At 43.2% G+C, this 17,985-nt stretch overlaps 1 protein-coding gene across 2 annotated transcripts in view; it reads left to right on the plus strand.

Moving 5' to 3' along the window:
* LOC117724373 (uncharacterized) overlaps nt 1-17,985 on the plus strand; it is a 72,828-nt gene extending 54,843 nt beyond the window's left edge. For both annotated transcript variants that reach the window (XM_076916903.1, XM_076916904.1), the window contains exons 3-4: nt 13,990-14,069; nt 17,845-17,985. In XM_076916903.1, the coding sequence (XP_076773018.1) occupies nt 13,990-13,996 (7 nt within the window). In that variant the 3' untranslated portion in view covers nt 13,997-14,069; nt 17,845-17,985. The remainder of the gene's footprint in view (nt 1-13,989; nt 14,070-17,844) is intronic.

The raw sequence follows: 17,985 nt of genomic DNA on the forward strand, positions 1-17,985 counted from the left end.
AAGAAAACATGAACAAGGACCAACTCTGCTATTCTTATCTGTTTTCCCTCCCTTCTGGATTTCTCATTTTACTGGTCTCTATCTGTTGCTATGTACAAAACCAGCAACAGTTCTTCTGGGGTTCCTGGGAATATTCAAGTCTTTTTAAAAAGAGTTGACACATAAGCTACGAATGAAGGCTTAAGAGAGAAAAAGAGAATACGTGTAAAGTTGAAAGGAGGGCAGGTGGTCACACGACACAGATCCACAGATCCGTCAGAATGGATGTGGAACATCATGCATGTAAACTAGTTATTAAAACCCCACAGTAAATAGAGGGGTAGGATTCTTGTCATGATCGCACCACGGGATAACCGAGTCTTCTCAACCCAACACGTCCCGTTCCACCACCCTTCCAATTCCTGTCTAAAATGGAATCACATGACACATTTCTTTTAAAGAAGGGTCTCATTCTGTAGCTCAGATTAGCTTCAGTTCAAGGAAATCCTCCTGCCTCTGCTTCCCAGGGGTTGTGGTTATAGTGTGCCACTCTACACAGGCCTTACAAACTCTTTGTGTAGGCTTTTGAGAACTTCTCGTGATCTGTATTGGCAGCGCTGGAAGTAAAGGCCAGTCAGAGGAGGACACCACAGAATCTGCAAAGTAGCTGGAGCATCGTTTGAGTGAGGCTGTGTCATTGGGTCTCCAGTTCAGAGTAGTAAGAACTACGGGTCTTACTGGAGCCAGGTAAAGCTCATTATTTCCATGTTCTTCAAATTTCATGGGTGGTATCCCTGTCTATGGATTCTTGTTGGCAAAACTTGGTTAAAGAAACACTTCTTTTGTTGCTAACATACCTCCCAAATTCCAGTTCTACTGTTTATTAACTAGGAGTCCTGAGTAGAACCCAGTGATGTCTCTGGATCTCATATGTAAATTAAGACTAGAAATACATGGTTTTTATAAAACTAATGAAATAATATAAAGTGCTAGGTACAAAATAGGTGCTTAACTAATATTAGTTTATTTTCCCGAACACACGTTTCTTCTTAATCTGAGCCTGAACTAGAAGGTGTCACCCTCTTAATTCCTGAATGTCAACAACTCCACATATTTCATACTGTAAACAAATATGTCACATGCCTCTGCTCTGGGACCAGCTGCCAGTCCCAGAAGCATTTTTGTCATCTGACAGTTGAGGCATGAGCGAACACTGACACAATTAAGACCCGCAGATGGAAGACTTTGAAACCTAGAGTAAAACTGTGGCTCAGAGCCCATGCCTGCCACCAACGTTGCATCCCGTTTGCTAAAGCAAAAACATCCCTTTAGAAGTGAACTAGAAGCCACAGACCACCTCTGCTTCTAGGCTAGTATTTAGAGCAAACCCCAACCCATTAAAAAAAAAAAAAAAAATCTGGTCTTAGTCCTCAGTCTCTTATTTCCATATTTACCCAAAGAACAAATCCAGCAAGATATCCTGACAGTGGAAGATTTAAGCACTAGCTCCACACACACTCAAGCAGCACAAAAGAACATCTTTTCACAACAAGAGCAACAAACAGCAATGCTGTGTACACTCACGACTCAGCCCTAGGAGTCTTGTGAAAATCCGTCTTCTTGTTCATCCCAGCCCAAAGCCAAAGAGGCTATACACACACTCTGACCAGGCCCCTTCCAGACAGAAGCGAGTCCTACGGTGGTTATGTACCTACCTCCAAGCCTGCTGTTGCATTCACAATCCGCATGCTGGGAAAGGTATCCCCAGCCCTTAGCATGACACCACTAGGCATGAAGGGACACCAAGCGTTATCATGCTAATGCTAAAAAAGTGGAAAGGCACCGTTTTAAATAGTTAGGTATTTTTAATCAAAATCACCCACATTTTTAGAAGGCTGGGGTGTTACCTGCCTTTATAGTAAGACTAGAGGGCTTGTACTCGTTCCCACCAACAGCAATCTCTTCCATCAAAGTCAACCTCTTCAAAATCTCTCATCTGCTTCTTCTCTCTACTGCCATCCTTCTAAAGAACTTTAGGCTTGATTTTACCGGTGTAAGGATGAGTCACTGCTCATCCATGTCACATATTATAGTTTTATTTTATTTTCTTGTCCCTAAATTATCACATCTTTTTTGAAGAGTACACTTAGAGTCTACATTTACCCCTAAGCTTACTAGACATCCCCTAACAGCCAGCATTTTGATTGTCACCTCCACATATTACCTGTCCCGTGACTTTGCACGTCATTTGGCCCATGGAGACCTTCTTCTAGGTGCTACTTGGGCCATCAAGTTAACTGGTTCAAGTTGGACACACTTTAATCTGGATCTGAGCCATGTTTTCTCTTTTCTACATTTTTTGAGTGATGGTTAGCTCGTTTATAATGGCAAGATAAGACTAGTTACAAAGGGCCTGTGGAAGGGGGGAGGGGTTAACCAATGATTTCATTTACAATTCAGAAACTTCCAAAATAGAAAATTAACGATTTATACATCCCTGGTGATGGCAGTGGCTGATCATTCTCACAAATGGCAAAATATAAACAGCCTGATAAAGCAATCTAAAAATGGTGCTCTCCGCATGAGAAACCAGGAGACTGGGAGAAGCTTAAAAACTTTCCACTCCCCTCTTGAGCTCCATAGCATCTCTGATGGCCAATTGTCATCTGATTTTAGAAATTCACTATAATTGAATACTATGTATAATTAGCAAGGAAAATCAATTCAATGACCTTGAAAACCGAAATGAGCTATACACTCACGGGGAACATTCATAAAGCCTTCTCTGCTGGGGTTAGTTACTGCTTTCTGTTCAAAATAGCAGCACTGAAGCATTTGAAAATGCCTGTAATTGGGGTCAGTGTTTGGTCAGACACCCCACCCCCAAAATAATCTCAAGCCAACCAGCATATGCTGGGCAGTACTCTTCTGTTAAAATAAAACTTTGGCTTCAACCAGCATGTGACGCCTCTAACTTTCCCATTAAATAAAGTTAATGAGTTTCTTTTTACCCAAGTGCTATAAAGGTGTGAGTCTCAGAAAAGGAAATCTCGATAAACCAAAGTCTGTGTCTAGAAGCGATGCTCTTGGAAGGAGACAAAGTGTACGTTAATTCCAATGCCCCTTTGAAAAGCAAAAATAAAAAAGTTTAACATGGAAAGGCAAGAGATGAAGCTCAAGGTTCTTACCCAGAGAGGCGCATTTAAAAAAGGAATCAGGGACAAAACTTAATGTCACAGTCAAAGGGGACAGCGAGACAGAGCGGTAGGGTGCTGCTCTGGAGAAGCTTATGATTTTTGTGCGACCTGGGAAGAGACAGAAAGGAACGCTGACTTTTCTGAAAGATATTAACCTGTGTCCTGAATGTCAGTCCTCAGAGGTTGCCTGCTCGTGGCCCTGAATCCAGTGTGTACTGGCAGACTCGTCTTTAAAGCTGCCACTTGGTCTTCCTGAGTACCAGTATCTTAAACTGCAAATAACAGCCTTGCCTTCAAGTGCTGTTCTGAGAATAAAACTTCACAGAAACAAATTGTATTCCCAGAGCTCCCATAGGACCTTGAAGATTCAGGCCACAAGCGTGCAGCCGCTTCCATTCCCAAAAAAATCCCCAGATAAATGTGGAAAAAGCCAAGGCAAGATTTCATTCCGTCTTATCTTTCAGTCTACAGACACTCTTCCGCCTGGCAACCCCAGGACGTTCTAGCCATCGTGACTTCTCATGTCACATTTGGAAATGTCAGTCGGTGTCTGGGTTCTGCTCCATTCAAACAAGCACATCTTTAAGCCATTTGGCTTCTTGTCTCTCTCTAAGTGGAAATCTTCTCTAACAACCAGCTGAAAAGCTCTTCAGAAAAGCTGTAAGGGACTAGAGAGAGAAGCTGGCAGTTAAATGAGCTTCTTGCTCTTCCGGAAGACTAGTATTAGGTTCCCCGCACCCACACAAGGCACCTCTACCTATAACTCCATCTCCAAGGGATCCAGTGCACTCCGTGGATATCTAAATGCACACTCACACACAAACAGAAAAATAAATGGCCTGCAAATTACATTCAATTTGAGAGGACAGGGCTCAATATATTGATGTCTGACTCCATGTCCAGATGTTCTAAGATGGTTGGTCTTGGGGAAAAATACAACTGTAGAGTCTGAACATTCCTGTAATTTAACATTGCTCCCTGCTCTCTGTTAAGACAAGTACTTCTGTAAAATTGGGTGGAGAGAGAAACATGGCTGATCTGAGAGGAGCCTGGGATATTCAGAAGCTGAATAGTCTCTTCTCAGATGCTAATTATCTGGCAAACTTCCTGAGCCAACTCAGGCAGTCCAGGCCCTCAGGGCCACATAGTTTGCAGAGCCAAAGTGCAAGTCTCTATTGGTGAGCACATTTCTCTTGGCATGGGGGGGAGATTCAGACACTCGCTGAGAATCACTGTTTCGAGTCCACGTCAGTTTAAAAACCTGATAAATGCACATGTCAATTCTAGCCATCGAGAGGCATATAAGATTAGAAGGCAGTCCTAGACCAAACGTGCTTCATGCTCACCAGCTGTATTTGGTAAAAAATAGATGGTGTTTTAGAAGCAACGATGGTGTAATGTAAAACGTCAATGCATGAATATCATTGTATGAGCATCAATGGAGAAGCATAGCATTACCTTGAGAGCTCTTCTGAGAATGAAACTCCACAAAACCAGGTTGCATTTGCATAGCTCCTGTAGGGCCTTGAAGATTCGGGCCACCAGCAGGAGATCATCTCAGAAGCCGCTTCCATTGCCAAATACACCGTGTATCAATGTGTCAGTGTAGAATACATCCCTACACTGAGAACAATACGCTCTGTTCTCAGTGACTTCATACTACAAGAATTAAGGTATGAAACCCAGCAAACAAGATGAGAATATTGCAACTATCAAAAGACATACACACCGATGGCTACTCTTTGATGTTATTTGGTGTTTTCACTACATGCAAAGCATGGTGCCACATACTTTACTGCCACTGTCCCCTTAGTTCTCTCAATTCTGCGAGACAAGAGCGTAAGACAATGTATTCATTTTACACATTAGGGATCTAAGACGTGAAAAGGTCCATTTTATATATATATATATATATATATGAACATATAAAGGCAGTGGCGACTCTGCTGAGCTTGGTATCGATATGAGAGATGTGGACCAGGGATAGATTCAGAGAGATAGTGTGATTTCTGTGGTTCCTGGGCTGGGGGATTTGTGGTGTTCATCACATAAATATCAACGGTTCAGAAGCCTTTCAAGAGACTGGATCAAAGATGGCCACAGAAAATACCCAAGGTCATCTCCGAGAGCAACATTCAGTCCCTGAGAACTGTGAGGATCATGTTCTGCCTCCGGGCATAATGCTAACATCTGAGTTGCTTAATCCAGAGAGAATCCACTGCGGGATTAGGTCCATCATGAAATGAAAACATTGACTATCACTCCTTGTGCTGTGATTGCTTGGAAAAATTGTTTTCCTAAGACAGTTCCCATTTGTTACATAGTCATTCATCCTTCCTGTATCTTAGAGCCATTTTGTTGAGTGTTCATCACATAAATAGCAATGATGAGTGAAACCCAGCCTCTGCCCAGTACACTGGTGAACCATGAATCACCTGGGGCCCTTTAAGATGTGTGTCGATATTCTGACGCACATGGGGCTGGGGGAAGGGATTCTAATACACAAAATTGAGATCCAGTATGGGTCTGATAGGAAAATAGCATTTATCTAAGTTCTGTGGTAACAGATACAAGTCAATGCAAGAAGACAGAGACAGAAGGATTGCAAAGAAGAGCGTCATTTGAGAGGAGTCCTGGGATTGAGTAAAAACTGGATTTAAGAAGTAAATAGGTTTCTTCACTATGATGTATATATACTTTGTGTATATTTGGCCCAAGGAATGGCACTATTAGAAAGTGTGGCCTCCCTTCTATACTTGGAGAAGGGAGGAGATGTCAGGGGCAGCCCTGCTTATACACTGAAGGCCTAAAATCAGCCATAAGCCTAAAATCAGCAATAGGCCTGACATACAAGCCTGCTAACACAAATTCTTGGGTCTCTGTAGAAAAACACTGAAACAGGTGGCTATAAGCTATTGTAAACAGGCAGCTTTTGTGGAAATTTACCAGCCTGAGTAGTCATAGACCTTGTAAATAGGCAGCCTTGGTGGATAGTACCAACTTAGATAAGGACAAGTGAATCATAGGCAGAGTCATAGTGGCCTGACCCCTGAACCTTCACCCAGCCGATACCCTGTTCTGAAAGATATCTGTACTCCCCCTGAACACCTATGCTCCTGTGTCATCCCCTTCCCCCACATCCTGCATTTTTGTGTTTATAACCCTTGTGTTAAAAAGAAAAAATTATGATTTGATAACAACAACAACAACAACAAAAAGAATACAGAAAAAAAAGAATACAGAAAAAAAAGAAAAAAGAAAAAAGACCAGTAAGAGATCTGAAAAAAAAAAGAAAAAAAAAAAAAGAAGAAGAAGAAGGTGTGGCCCTGTTGGAGTAGGTGTGTCACTGTGGATGTGGGCTTTACAACCTTTACCCTAGCTGCCTGGAAGCCAGTCTTCTGCTAGCAGCCTTCGGATGAAGATGTAGAACTCTCAGCTCCTCCTGCATCATGCCTGCCTGGATGCTGCCATGCTCCTGCCTTGATGATAATGGACTGAACCTCTGAACCTGTAAACCAGAGCCCCAATTAAATGTTGTCCTTATAAGACTTGGCTTGGTCATGGTATCTGCTCACAGTAGTAAAACCCTAAGTCACTCACTACAAATATTTCCAGTATCTTCAGTGATCTAAACGACTCTTCAAGAGCAACCCTGTATACTCACCCACAGTTACACCACACGGCATGTTGAGACTCTAGGATCTCATTTAAGGAAGTCTTACTTCCACAGATATATGTAAATAGAGAATGGGAGGGGAATGTAGAAAGGGGCGGGCAGAATAATTTGGCTCCTGAATTTAAGAAGATTGATAATAAATAAGCCTTCCAAAAGAAATCTTCTTAATCTTAATCTCTAAAGGATCTTAAAGGGAATTTTAAATCGGAATAAAGAGGTGTTTATAAATAGCACGAAACGCCATACACTAATATGTTCAATTTGGCCAATTGACTCTTAATTACTTTTTGAAAAGGCCTTTAATTATTTATTCTAGTTTCCACAAAAAACGGGGCTCGGTTCAACATTTCCAAATGTAAGAAGGAGAGTATGAATGCTGAAGGAATTAATTATATTCAGGATCTGAGCTAGAATTAAGGCTGAGAATTACTAATCTTTTGAGTACAGCCTGTGTTCTTAATCTGCAACAGAACGACTGGCAGTGTGCGCTAAATGAGAATTACGTTGGGGAGAACTTCATGAGACCTCGTTTTGATGGGAAATAACTGAAATTGACTATTATGGATGTTTTCTGAACAAACATGATTGCCAGGATTATTCACTGATTAGCCTTTGCATATTAAGTACGCCTGACTGGGATTTGAAAGTCATGAGTCTGTTTTAGCTACATAGCTTTGAAAAACAACCTTTGACCTATTTAGGGGATATATTAAAGACGAGAACTTCAGTCTTCTGTATAGAAGTCTTGTATGGCCAGGGACATTCCTGAATGGCTCTACTCTGCCACACATCGGTGTTATTGATTTTTGAATCAAACAGAACAAACGACACAGAAACCTGATTGATTTCTTCTAAATATCAAAAAGAAATAACTTGCTCCATGCCCCAGCTTTCCAAGTGTTTGCCATGAGACATGGATGACCCACTGGGCATGGCAAAGCCTGCCTTTAATCTCAGCATGTGGAAGGTGAGCCAGGAGAATCGTGAGCTTGAGACTAGTTTGAGTTATATAGCAAGACTGTATGAAGAAGGAGGAGGGAGAAGAGGAGAAGAGGGAGGGAGGGAGGGAGGGAGGGAGGGAGGGAGAGAGGGAGAGAGAGGGGGAAAGGGAAAGGGAAAGGGAAAGGGAAAGGGAAAGGGAAAGGGAAAGGGAAAGGGAAAGGGAAAGGGAAAGGGAAAGGGAAAGGGAAGGTATTCTAGTTTGCTTCTGGGCTTGCCAACTTGAGGGGGAAAGGCTTTATTCCTTCTTTACTTCTTCATCATAGTCTGTCAACTGAAGAGAACCATGGCAGAAACCTGGAGGCAGGAAATAGAGCAGAGGCCATAGTGGCATGGTGCTTGCTTGCAGACTCATGCTCAGCTCACTTTCTGATAGAACTTATGACCACCTGCTCAGGTGTGGCATTGCCCACAATGGGTTAGTCCCTCTCACATCATTCAGCAATTAGGAAGGTGCCCTAATGGATGGCCAATCTGATGGTGGCATTTTCTCAACTGAGATTACTTCTTCCCACACACATCTAGGTTGTGTCAAGTTGACAAAAACTAACCATTACAGTGGGTTGGCCTAAAACTGCTTGTCTTCTAATACTAATTTGTGGCCCCCAAGACTGTCGGTGTCCCAGGGACGGGAGAGTCCACACAGAAGACACTGAGTGACCCTGTCCTTAGCTAATTGTGATTGGTGAATAAAGATGGCAAGAGCCAGTAGCTGGCCAGAAGAGACATAGGTGGGGTTGAGGTTTCAGGTGCTTGGAAAGAGAGGGCCATGCGGAGAGACAGGAGGAAGAAGCTGCCATGGAATGAAAGAAGAATGCAGGAGAGGAGAAGGGGAAAGCCATCATGGGTTAGCTGAGCCATAAAAACATGGCCCTGAGGCTGCCCACTGGGAGTTAAGAGCAACCTAGATGGAACATGGGAAATAGCAAGTAATAACTCAGGGTTATCAATGGGGAAATAGATTCTATCAGCATGGCGGATAAACAGCTGCCCAGCTATTGTACTTGATAAAGTTTATTAAAAATATAAAGGCTGTGTGTGGTTTTGATCCAGAACTCAACAACCAAAGGTGGAATAGATGCCCCCAGGGGCTGGGATTTTGAGTAATTTTTCCTACAGGGTCACAAACATTTTTAAAAGCATACGCTTCTTCAGGGTCACTGTAGTTCCAACCCAGAGCCAGAATCAGGAACCACCGGCTGCTGTTGTTTAACTCCTTGAAGTTCCCCCTCTTGAAGCTGGTTCTCCGATGCCACTTAGCTAATCACACACTCTGAACATCGTCTTCCTCCTGTGTGAACTGTGTGAGGATTCTCAGTCCCAACTGAAATCAGTACATTTTAGTCTTCCTGAAAGAATCCAGCCGAAGTGTTTGAGCTTTTAAACTTGAGAAGAAGAGATGGGAGTAGGGGTTTGAAAATAAAGACAAACGCTAACTTCATGATAGAGGCCGAGCAAAGTCTCACACACACATACGCATACACGCACGCACGCACGCACGCACGCACGCACGCACGCACACACACACATATGCTTCTGATGTCTTGTTCCCCATCTTTGGTCCAATCAGCTCCTCACAAGTGAGAAATAGGGTTAATTATTATAGAATCGAAAACACATGGTATTTAAATGCTGCAGTGCCAGATGCTACCACCATAGCAACAAGATGGGAGCTCTTCGGAGTCTTGTGCTGTTGAGACCCTTTCAGACTACTTCTTATGTAATCTCTGAAGGAAAGCCCAGTGAGGTAGCCGGCATCCTGCTCTTTTCCTTTGATATAGAGGACAGTGACCGAGACCAGAGAGAAGCTAGCATTCTAGAATTCAAGAGTCCAAAGGTAGCATTCTTTCCAGGAAGTCTGATTCCTGCAGCGGAACGCCATCACCAGCGAATCCATTACGAAACAGTGTGCTGTCTCCTTAAATCCAGAGGGTTTTGCCATCTACAGCTCCATCTAGGTTAATGTGGAGAAGAACCAAGAGAATCAGTTTCCCTCTTGGGTGTTTTACGGGAAAGTAGTAAGTTTGATTTTCAAAGGGACTCTTTCTTTGCTACAAAGGCAAATCCCCTCAATAAACACGTTAGCTTTGCTGGCTCATCAGTCGCCTTCCACAGCTGCCCTAGTTCAATCATTTCAGAAAGGATGTGTCAAATTCAAGGAAGCAAACCAACCCAAACCATCGCTGTGGAATGCAGTTCCCTATGAAGCATCAAGGACCAAAGAGGACGCTTCCTCACCTGTGTTTATGTGACAGCCATCCTAAGAGGCTCCCTCAGCTGGGCAGCAAGCTGCAGGATTTAGGTAACAAATCGAAAAGATTCAAGATACTACCTGTACTCCCTGGGACATGGAGACCCAGTGCTCTCCCTTAGATCTTGTTTCAAACTCCAGGTTTGCAGCTGGGTAATATCCCGCATACTGCTGCATCTTTCTGAGCCTCAAATACTGGTGTTTCCCCAAGTACTAAAATAAGGCTACCATAACCATCACAGGGTCTAATATTAGATGGGATATGTTCTACTTCCATGGTGTGTGTAAAGCAAGGAGTGTTTAGTATTTCCAGAACCATTAGCTTCTGTGTTTTCCTAAGTCACGTGCCCCGTGAATTGCTCTCCTTCTTATATTAAGAGGAAGAAAGCAAAACCTGAAGCTTGGTATTCTATGCTTTGTGTCAGCTGCAAAGGAATGGGGGCGTCATGTAATCCATTGGGATCAAGATCACGCTACATTTAGGATGTACGAAACACACCCTCATGGAGCATACCAAGGCTACTGGCCAACTAAAGGACGTAAGTCATCAGATGCTCTAAGTCTTATCCAGGTCTGTTGTCACTTCTGTTTCTCAAAACCATGACCCGTGAAACTATAATGTCCACAGACATATTTTTTTTTTAATGTGAGGTGTCTCTGTAGTTAAAGGTATGCAACTCTCTCGTAGTTGTTATGGTTTGAATCTGGTGCGACCTCCTCCACTCCATGATTTTGGTGCCTGGCTCTGGCTCATGGCTATTTGAAGGGTGTGAAGCAATCGTAAGGAAAGTGTCAGCTGAAACAAGTAGCTCACTAGAGTGGGGACTTTACAGACTATCCTGCCCTTGGGTATCACCTGCTTTCTTTGCTTTCTGGTTGCTCTTGGCACCACCAAACCCTGAGCGGATGGGTTTCCTCTGGAACGACATGCTAAAACCATAGGAACCTTGGTCTAGGATATATGTTTCCTCCACTAAAATGCCTGTCCATTATTCTGATGGAGTGACTAAATTGCATTAATTTGATAAAATATGCTAGATTCTTTGGGCAAGGACTGAGTCCTGTCATAGAATTTAATTGCTCACTTTTGCATTTGAAAGGTTGTCTGCTCTCCTGTGAGGTCAGCTTAAGGCGCTGTTATACGCGCTTAGCGATTAAGACTAACAAATAAATGAGACCTTCTATTTGGGACACAAACTGAAACCAGAAGGCTGTCTGAATTTAAATAGAGAGACGGAAAAATGAGTTACCACGTGGGGAAGGATAATAAGTGGGATAGTCATCTCAAAACTATTATAATGGGTCTCATAGTCATATTAAAGTACAGGAATGCTGTTCATCAATTTTGTAATTTTTGTTCATATCTACTTTGTAAATGTAGTTTGGCTGCATTAGTATATAAGTGCCATAAGCTAATGGTTTGGATACACATTCTATGGCTTTTGTAAACTGAACCCTTGAATACCATAGTTTTTAAAAATTCTTTACGACTCTAATTAGATAAATGAGTCCTGAAAATAATTTTATTTTTTTCCATCTCATCCTAAATAGCTTTATTACTTTTTCTTGCCATATTACATTGGCCAAGACATACAGGAGAGTATTGAATGATAATGACATACTACATTTTGAAGAGACATAACTTTAAAAAAAAAGATTTATCTATTATATGTATATGAATACACTGTCACTGTCTTCAGACGCACCAGAAGAGGGCATCTGATTCCATTACAGATGGTTGTGAGCCACCATGTGGTTGCTGGGAATTGAACTCAGGGCCTCTGGAAGAGCAGTCAGTGCTCTTAACCACTGAGCCATCTCTCCAGCCCCCAAGACATAACTTTTGATCTTTATGTAAACCTGACTTCGCTTTGACTTGCTTGTATGCCCTGAGTCAGCACTATCATCATCTACATTACAAGAGCACCCAATCCATTGATCAGATAATATTGCACAGTTCAGGAGATGTTCTCTAAAACAATAAAGGCACAGTAGTGAGCCTCTGACAACGGGACCTGTTCGCCTTCCCTCACAGTGCACCGCCCAGGAAAGAGTGAAGGAACACGGAGGTTCTGGTTAAGGTGCCGCTTCAGGAATAAACTCCAATAAAGATATTATGCCATCTCCAAGAATTCAATGCACAGTCTTAATGACTGTTGTAAAAATGTAGGGGCCCAAGAGCCAAGGAAAACAAATAGGACCAGCCTTGTCTGTCAGTTTGACACTGCTCTTATTGATCCTCTCAGGGATGTTTTGCTTGCTGTTCGCACAGCTCCAGGTTCTGTGAGTGCAATGGCAAGGGACCCATTGACCTTTCTCCAGATCTCACTCTGGGAATGGTCCCACTGGCCAGAGAGAAAATACATTATGGAGAGATAGAGATAGAGATAGAGATAGAGATAGAGATATAGAGATTAGAGATATAGAGATATATCTGTGTGTATGTGTGAGAGATATGGAATACTGCCTCTCAATTTGAGGTATAACCCTTGAAAACTACTTATTTTTATCTTATGTGTCTGTAAGTTTCGCCTGCTTGTATGGCTGGTTCCACATGTGTACCTGGTGACCACAGGTGCCAGAAGAGAGCATAAGATCCCCTGGAACTGGATTTACAGGTGTTTTTGAGTCTCCATTTGGTCTCCGGGACCAAGAGCAACAAGCATTCGTAACTGCTGAGGCATTTCTCCAGCCCCTACATTCTTCTTAAATTATAGATTTCACTACAAGATGCTTCACGAGCAGGATAAAGGGTCCAGGAAACACGAACCACTCGTCTACATGTTCTGGAGATGGGAGGTAGAAAAAAGAATAGCAAAGACATTTCCGGACTTGGAGTACCAAGCTCAAACAAAAATCAAAATTTTTCTTGAGTGCGTTCCTCTCATATTTCCCTGTCCTCCCCTTCCTCACCCCCATCCTCCCCTCCCTCACCCCTGTCCTCCCCTTCCTCAACCCCAGTTCTTCCTCCCCTTCCTCACCTCTGTCCCCCCTCTTCCTCACCCCTGTCCCCCCTCTTCCCCACCCCTAGTTCTTCCTTCCCTTCCTCACCCCTGTCTTCCCCTTCCTCACCCCTGTTTCCTGTGTCCCTGAGCAGATTAGCCTCTACTCTCATGTCCTCTAGTCAGACATGACTGTATGGATTCACATACAACCCACGAACAAAGAAAGAGAGAAAACAGTCTTTTGGAGACTGACCTAAGATAATTACTATGATTCTCTTCAGTGTCATCCATGCTTCTGTGAACACTATGACTTCTTTTGTGGGTACCAAGAAATACATTGTGTTATGCCACATCCTGTTTATCCATCGCTCTTTTGATGGGTGCTGTACTGGCTGGTTTTGTGTGTCAAGTTGACACAAGCCGGAGTTATCACAGAGGAAGAAGGAACCTCCATTGAGGAGATTCCTCCAAGAGATCCAGCTGTGAGGCATCTTCTTAATTAGTAGTCAAGGTGGGGGAAGGTCCGTTGTGGGTGGAGCCATCCCTGGGTTGGTGATCCTGGGTTCTATAAGAAAGCAAGCTGAGCAAGCCAGGGGATGCAAGCCAGTAAGTAACATTCCCTCCATGGCCTCTGCATCAGCTCCTGCCTCCAGGTTTCTGCCCTTCTTGAGTTCCTGTCCTGACTTTCTTTGGTGATGAACAGCAATGTGGAAGTGTAAGCTGAATAAACCCTTTCCTCCCCAACCTGCTTCTTGGCCACGATGTTTTGTGTAACAATAGAAACCCTGACTAAGACAGATGCCTAGTGTGTTTCTATATCTTAGCTCTTGTGAAAACTGCTCCAGAGGACGTACAAGTTTGTCTGAATATGTTGATTTGGGGTCCTTTGGTAAATACCCAGGACTGAAGTAACTGTATCATCTCTTTATATTCTATCCACAGGGCATGAGAGCTACCTTCTGTCCACATCCTTGCTAGCATCTGTAGTTACTTGTTTCTTCAGGACTGCCGTTCTGACTCTGGTAAGATGGACTCCTAATATAGATTTAATTTGCATCCCTCTGATGACTAGTGGTGGTAGTCATTTTGCATATGTCTTTTTGCCATGTGTCTTTCATCTTTTGATACCTTTTAATTAGCCCATTTTTAAAAATTTAATTTATTTTTACACTGTGTGTATGTGTGTCATCTATGTGTGCATGTGAGCCCATGAGTGCCTAGCCTGGTGGAGGCCAGTGGTATCAGATCTCTTTGAAGCTGGAGTTGGAGGCAGCTTGGAGCTACACTGTGTTCTGAGAACTCAGTTTGGGACCTCTGAAAGAGCAGCAAGTGCTCCTAACTGCAGAGCCAGCTCTCCACCCCCAGTTTATCCTAATTCATTATTAATTCATCCTAATCATTACTGATTGGATCGCTTCTCTACAGTTCCACCCTCCTGTTTATGTAATTGAGAAGTGCATGCATTCATGTACTATGCCTTGATGGAATCAGTGCATGATAAGACTCTCCTCTGTTCTGATCCACCTCCATCTGTCTTTAAGAACTCTGTTCCTAAAAAGTATGAAGCCCTCTCCTCTTGGTTTTATTTTGTTTCTTTCCTTTGTTAGTCTCTCCCACAACATGAAAATGGATATTTTTATATCTACTTTACATCCCGCTCACTGTCACCCCCTCCCACAATCCTTCCCCCCTCTCCCCTTCTCCTCTGAGTGGGTGGAGGCCCCCTGGGTATCCCTCCCCATGATCCTGGCACATCAAGTCTCTGCAGGGCTAGGTGCTTCCTTTCCCACTGAGGCCAGAGAAGACAGCCCAGCTAGAAGAACATATCTCACCCCTGTTCCGGACTATGAACATGTATGTGTTCAGGACTATGTACATGTATGAAGGTCAAGCTGCACATCTGCTACATATGTGCAGGGAGGCTTAGGTCCAGCCTGCGTATGATACCTGGTTGATGGTTCAGACTCTAAAAGTCCCAAGTGTCTAGGTTAGTTGAATCTGATGGTCGTCCTGTGCAGTTCCTGTCCCCTTCAGGATATGCCTGCAGTCCTTCTCCAAACTCTTCCATAAGAGTCCTCAAACTCCAGAGATGGAAATTTTTAAAGAACTGTATTCACTGTTTAATCAATCCTTAGCACAATGCCCAGCACACAGAGGCTTACTATCCTGTGGCCAGTTGATTTGTTCCAGTATTATTAATTTAAATACAATGAGTTCACTAAACAGTATTTGTGATATATTTTTGAAAAGTCTGATCAAGACTAGTATGTAAATAATGCTGGCTGTACCCAGAACATAAGAATGAATATGACTGAGTATTCTTTCCCAATAGTTACATATATATTTATATATATGTTCTGATTTTTTTTCTCCAAGGGCCATAAGTAGCTTTTAAAATGAGAAGTTAGTTTTAATAACAATGATTATAATAAACTTATTAAATAAGTTAATATATTAATTAAATAATAATAAATACATAAAAATAAGTTAAAACATTGTTGATGCAGTAAACAAAAATCCTTGTCTGTGGCTGAGTATGGCGAACATCATCCTTACCTCTGGAGTTATAGTTCTGATGGCAAGCAGTTTTTAATTTTCGGGAGCTCATGGTAATAATACCTGGTGACAGTCTAGTCCACTGTAGCCTGGGATGGGGAAGTTGCGGCCAACAAGTTGTTGGTAATGGCCAGAGACACTGAGAAAGACCCTACGCTCCACAGTGAAAGTCCTCAGTAACCAGGTTAGTTCAGTGTTAGTAGTGAATCCGGGAGACACGGAGGGGGAGACTCCTGGATGGTGAAATGCAGGATTCCAGCTTCAGGACACTGAAAGAAATGTTTTTAGTAAGTAAACATGTCATCCTTCACTCTGGTTTAAGGTAGATCTTGGAAGCTAGTCAGGGTGGCTTACCCTGTAACCCACCAGGTCAGGAGGCCAAGACAAGGCGTTTGCTGAGTTTGAGGTCAAACTGGTTTACCTAGTCAGTTTCTGGACCATTCTGGACCACAGTTCGAGGACCTTCCTCAAACAAGAGTGTGGAAGTGTGTGTGTGTTCACTAGAGAGGAAGGAGAGGTTTAATAAACAGGACAGCTAGATGAGAACACTGTAAAATTGGCTGCTTTCATTAGATGATTCAGATGCATTTAAACCATCGAGATGACAGTGAACTCTCCAGAGCCCACTGACTGCTCACTAACCAAAGCTCAGTGTTCCAAGTCAGGGCAACTCCAGTTTCCTAAGTGCAGTTTCTCAATCTGCCTGCTTCCTCTCCCCACCCCACCCCCCCAAAAAAAAACTTTAAAATGCATACTAGGTATGATATTTATTAACTTATTGATAAATCATTATTAAGGGGACAAGAACATGTTTGCATGTATCATTGTTTAACCAAATGGACTGATTGTGTAATATGCCATTTTAAGAACCAGCAGTGACATTTGTTATAAAATGTCTCCTAGGGACTCACGTCCTCTTCCCATCACCGTATAATTTCTCACATAGTTAACAGCAAAAACAACCTTACCTGCCCTTCTCTACCTTCTAATGCAGATATTGCTCATAAATCCAGAGTAATCTCTGAGTATTAGCTCCAGCAACTGAGGGCCAGCGAGTAAATGAAACGGTGTCTATAAATCATCATCAGTGTTAAATATGTAGATGTTAAATTAAAAAATTAAAACAATGTTCACGATCTTGGAGCAATGTACAACCCTATACATGTTCACCCTCAAAACGTTAAGCTTGTTTGAAATCCTAGCCCCAAACCCCTGCCTGCTGGGTCCTCATCCAGCCCAGCAGCCATGAGGTCAGCCTTGTCCCTTTTCCATCTTCCGGTTCATACCTCTAACCATAATCCCAGATGCCTGCAGCCATCCAGCAACTGCCATCCTAGCATGGCTGTCCTCTGAGAGGCTCCACCTGGCAGTAAATGGAGGTGGATGCAGAGACCCACAGCCAAATATTAGTTGGAGCTCCAGGAGTCTTGTGGAGGAGTTGGGGGAGGCATTGGGGCAATCCAAAGAGGATAGGGACTCCATGGAAAGACCAACAGAGTTGGCTAGCCTGGACCCTTGGGGGCTCCCAGAGACTGAACCATCAACCAGGGAGCGAACATGGGCTGGACTTGCTCCAATCCCGATATGTGTCAGGGCTGTGCAGCTTGGTCTTTCTGTGGGTCCCACAGAGACTTGAGCAGGGGATGTTCCTATGTCTGTTGCCTGCCTGTGGATCCTGTTCTCCTTGCTGGGCCGCCTTGTCTGGTCTCAGTGGGAGGGGATGCAGCAAGTCCTGCAGTGATTTGATGTGCCAGGGTGAAATGATTGGGGTAGGGACTATCCACCCTTCTCAGAGGAGAAGGGGAATGGGGAATGGGGAGTGGGGACAGGAGCTGTGTGTGAGAGGGGGGACTGGGAGGAGGGAAGGCTGATATTGGGATGTAAAGTGAATAAATAAATAAATTAATGAAGAAAAAAAAGACACCCTAGAAAGAAGGTTCAAGTTCAGGTCCCCACTGCCCCCTTCCCCCACACAGACATACATGGGGTTATTTCATTGTTTCAAAATAATTTTAGTAACTATCTGAGCGTTTAATATGCTGTATTCTGATCACATTTACCACCCACTCCTTCCCCTAACTCCTCCCAAACCTGCCCTCCCCTACTCCCTTCAACTTCATGTCATCATTTATTTTCTTCAGTAACCACCAAATCCACTTTTGTGTTGCCCCGTCAGATGCCACACCTTTAAAGAAAACTCACTCTCTCCCCTACAACCATCAACTGTCTGTATCTCCTCAGTTATAGATGTAAATTCACACTCCATGCTACTCCATGAACTCCATGCTAGGATGCTGGCTGCCTCGATCCCGTGTGGGCAGCCAGAGCTGCCTTCAGTGCTGTGCAGTGTTGTAGTCAAATCCAGAAGACACTATCTTGTTC

The sequence above is a fragment of the Arvicanthis niloticus genome, chromosome 20, assembly GCF_011762505.2.
Source record: "Arvicanthis niloticus isolate mArvNil1 chromosome 20, mArvNil1.pat.X, whole genome shotgun sequence".
Lineage (NCBI taxonomy): Eukaryota > Metazoa > Chordata > Mammalia > Rodentia > Muridae > Arvicanthis > Arvicanthis niloticus.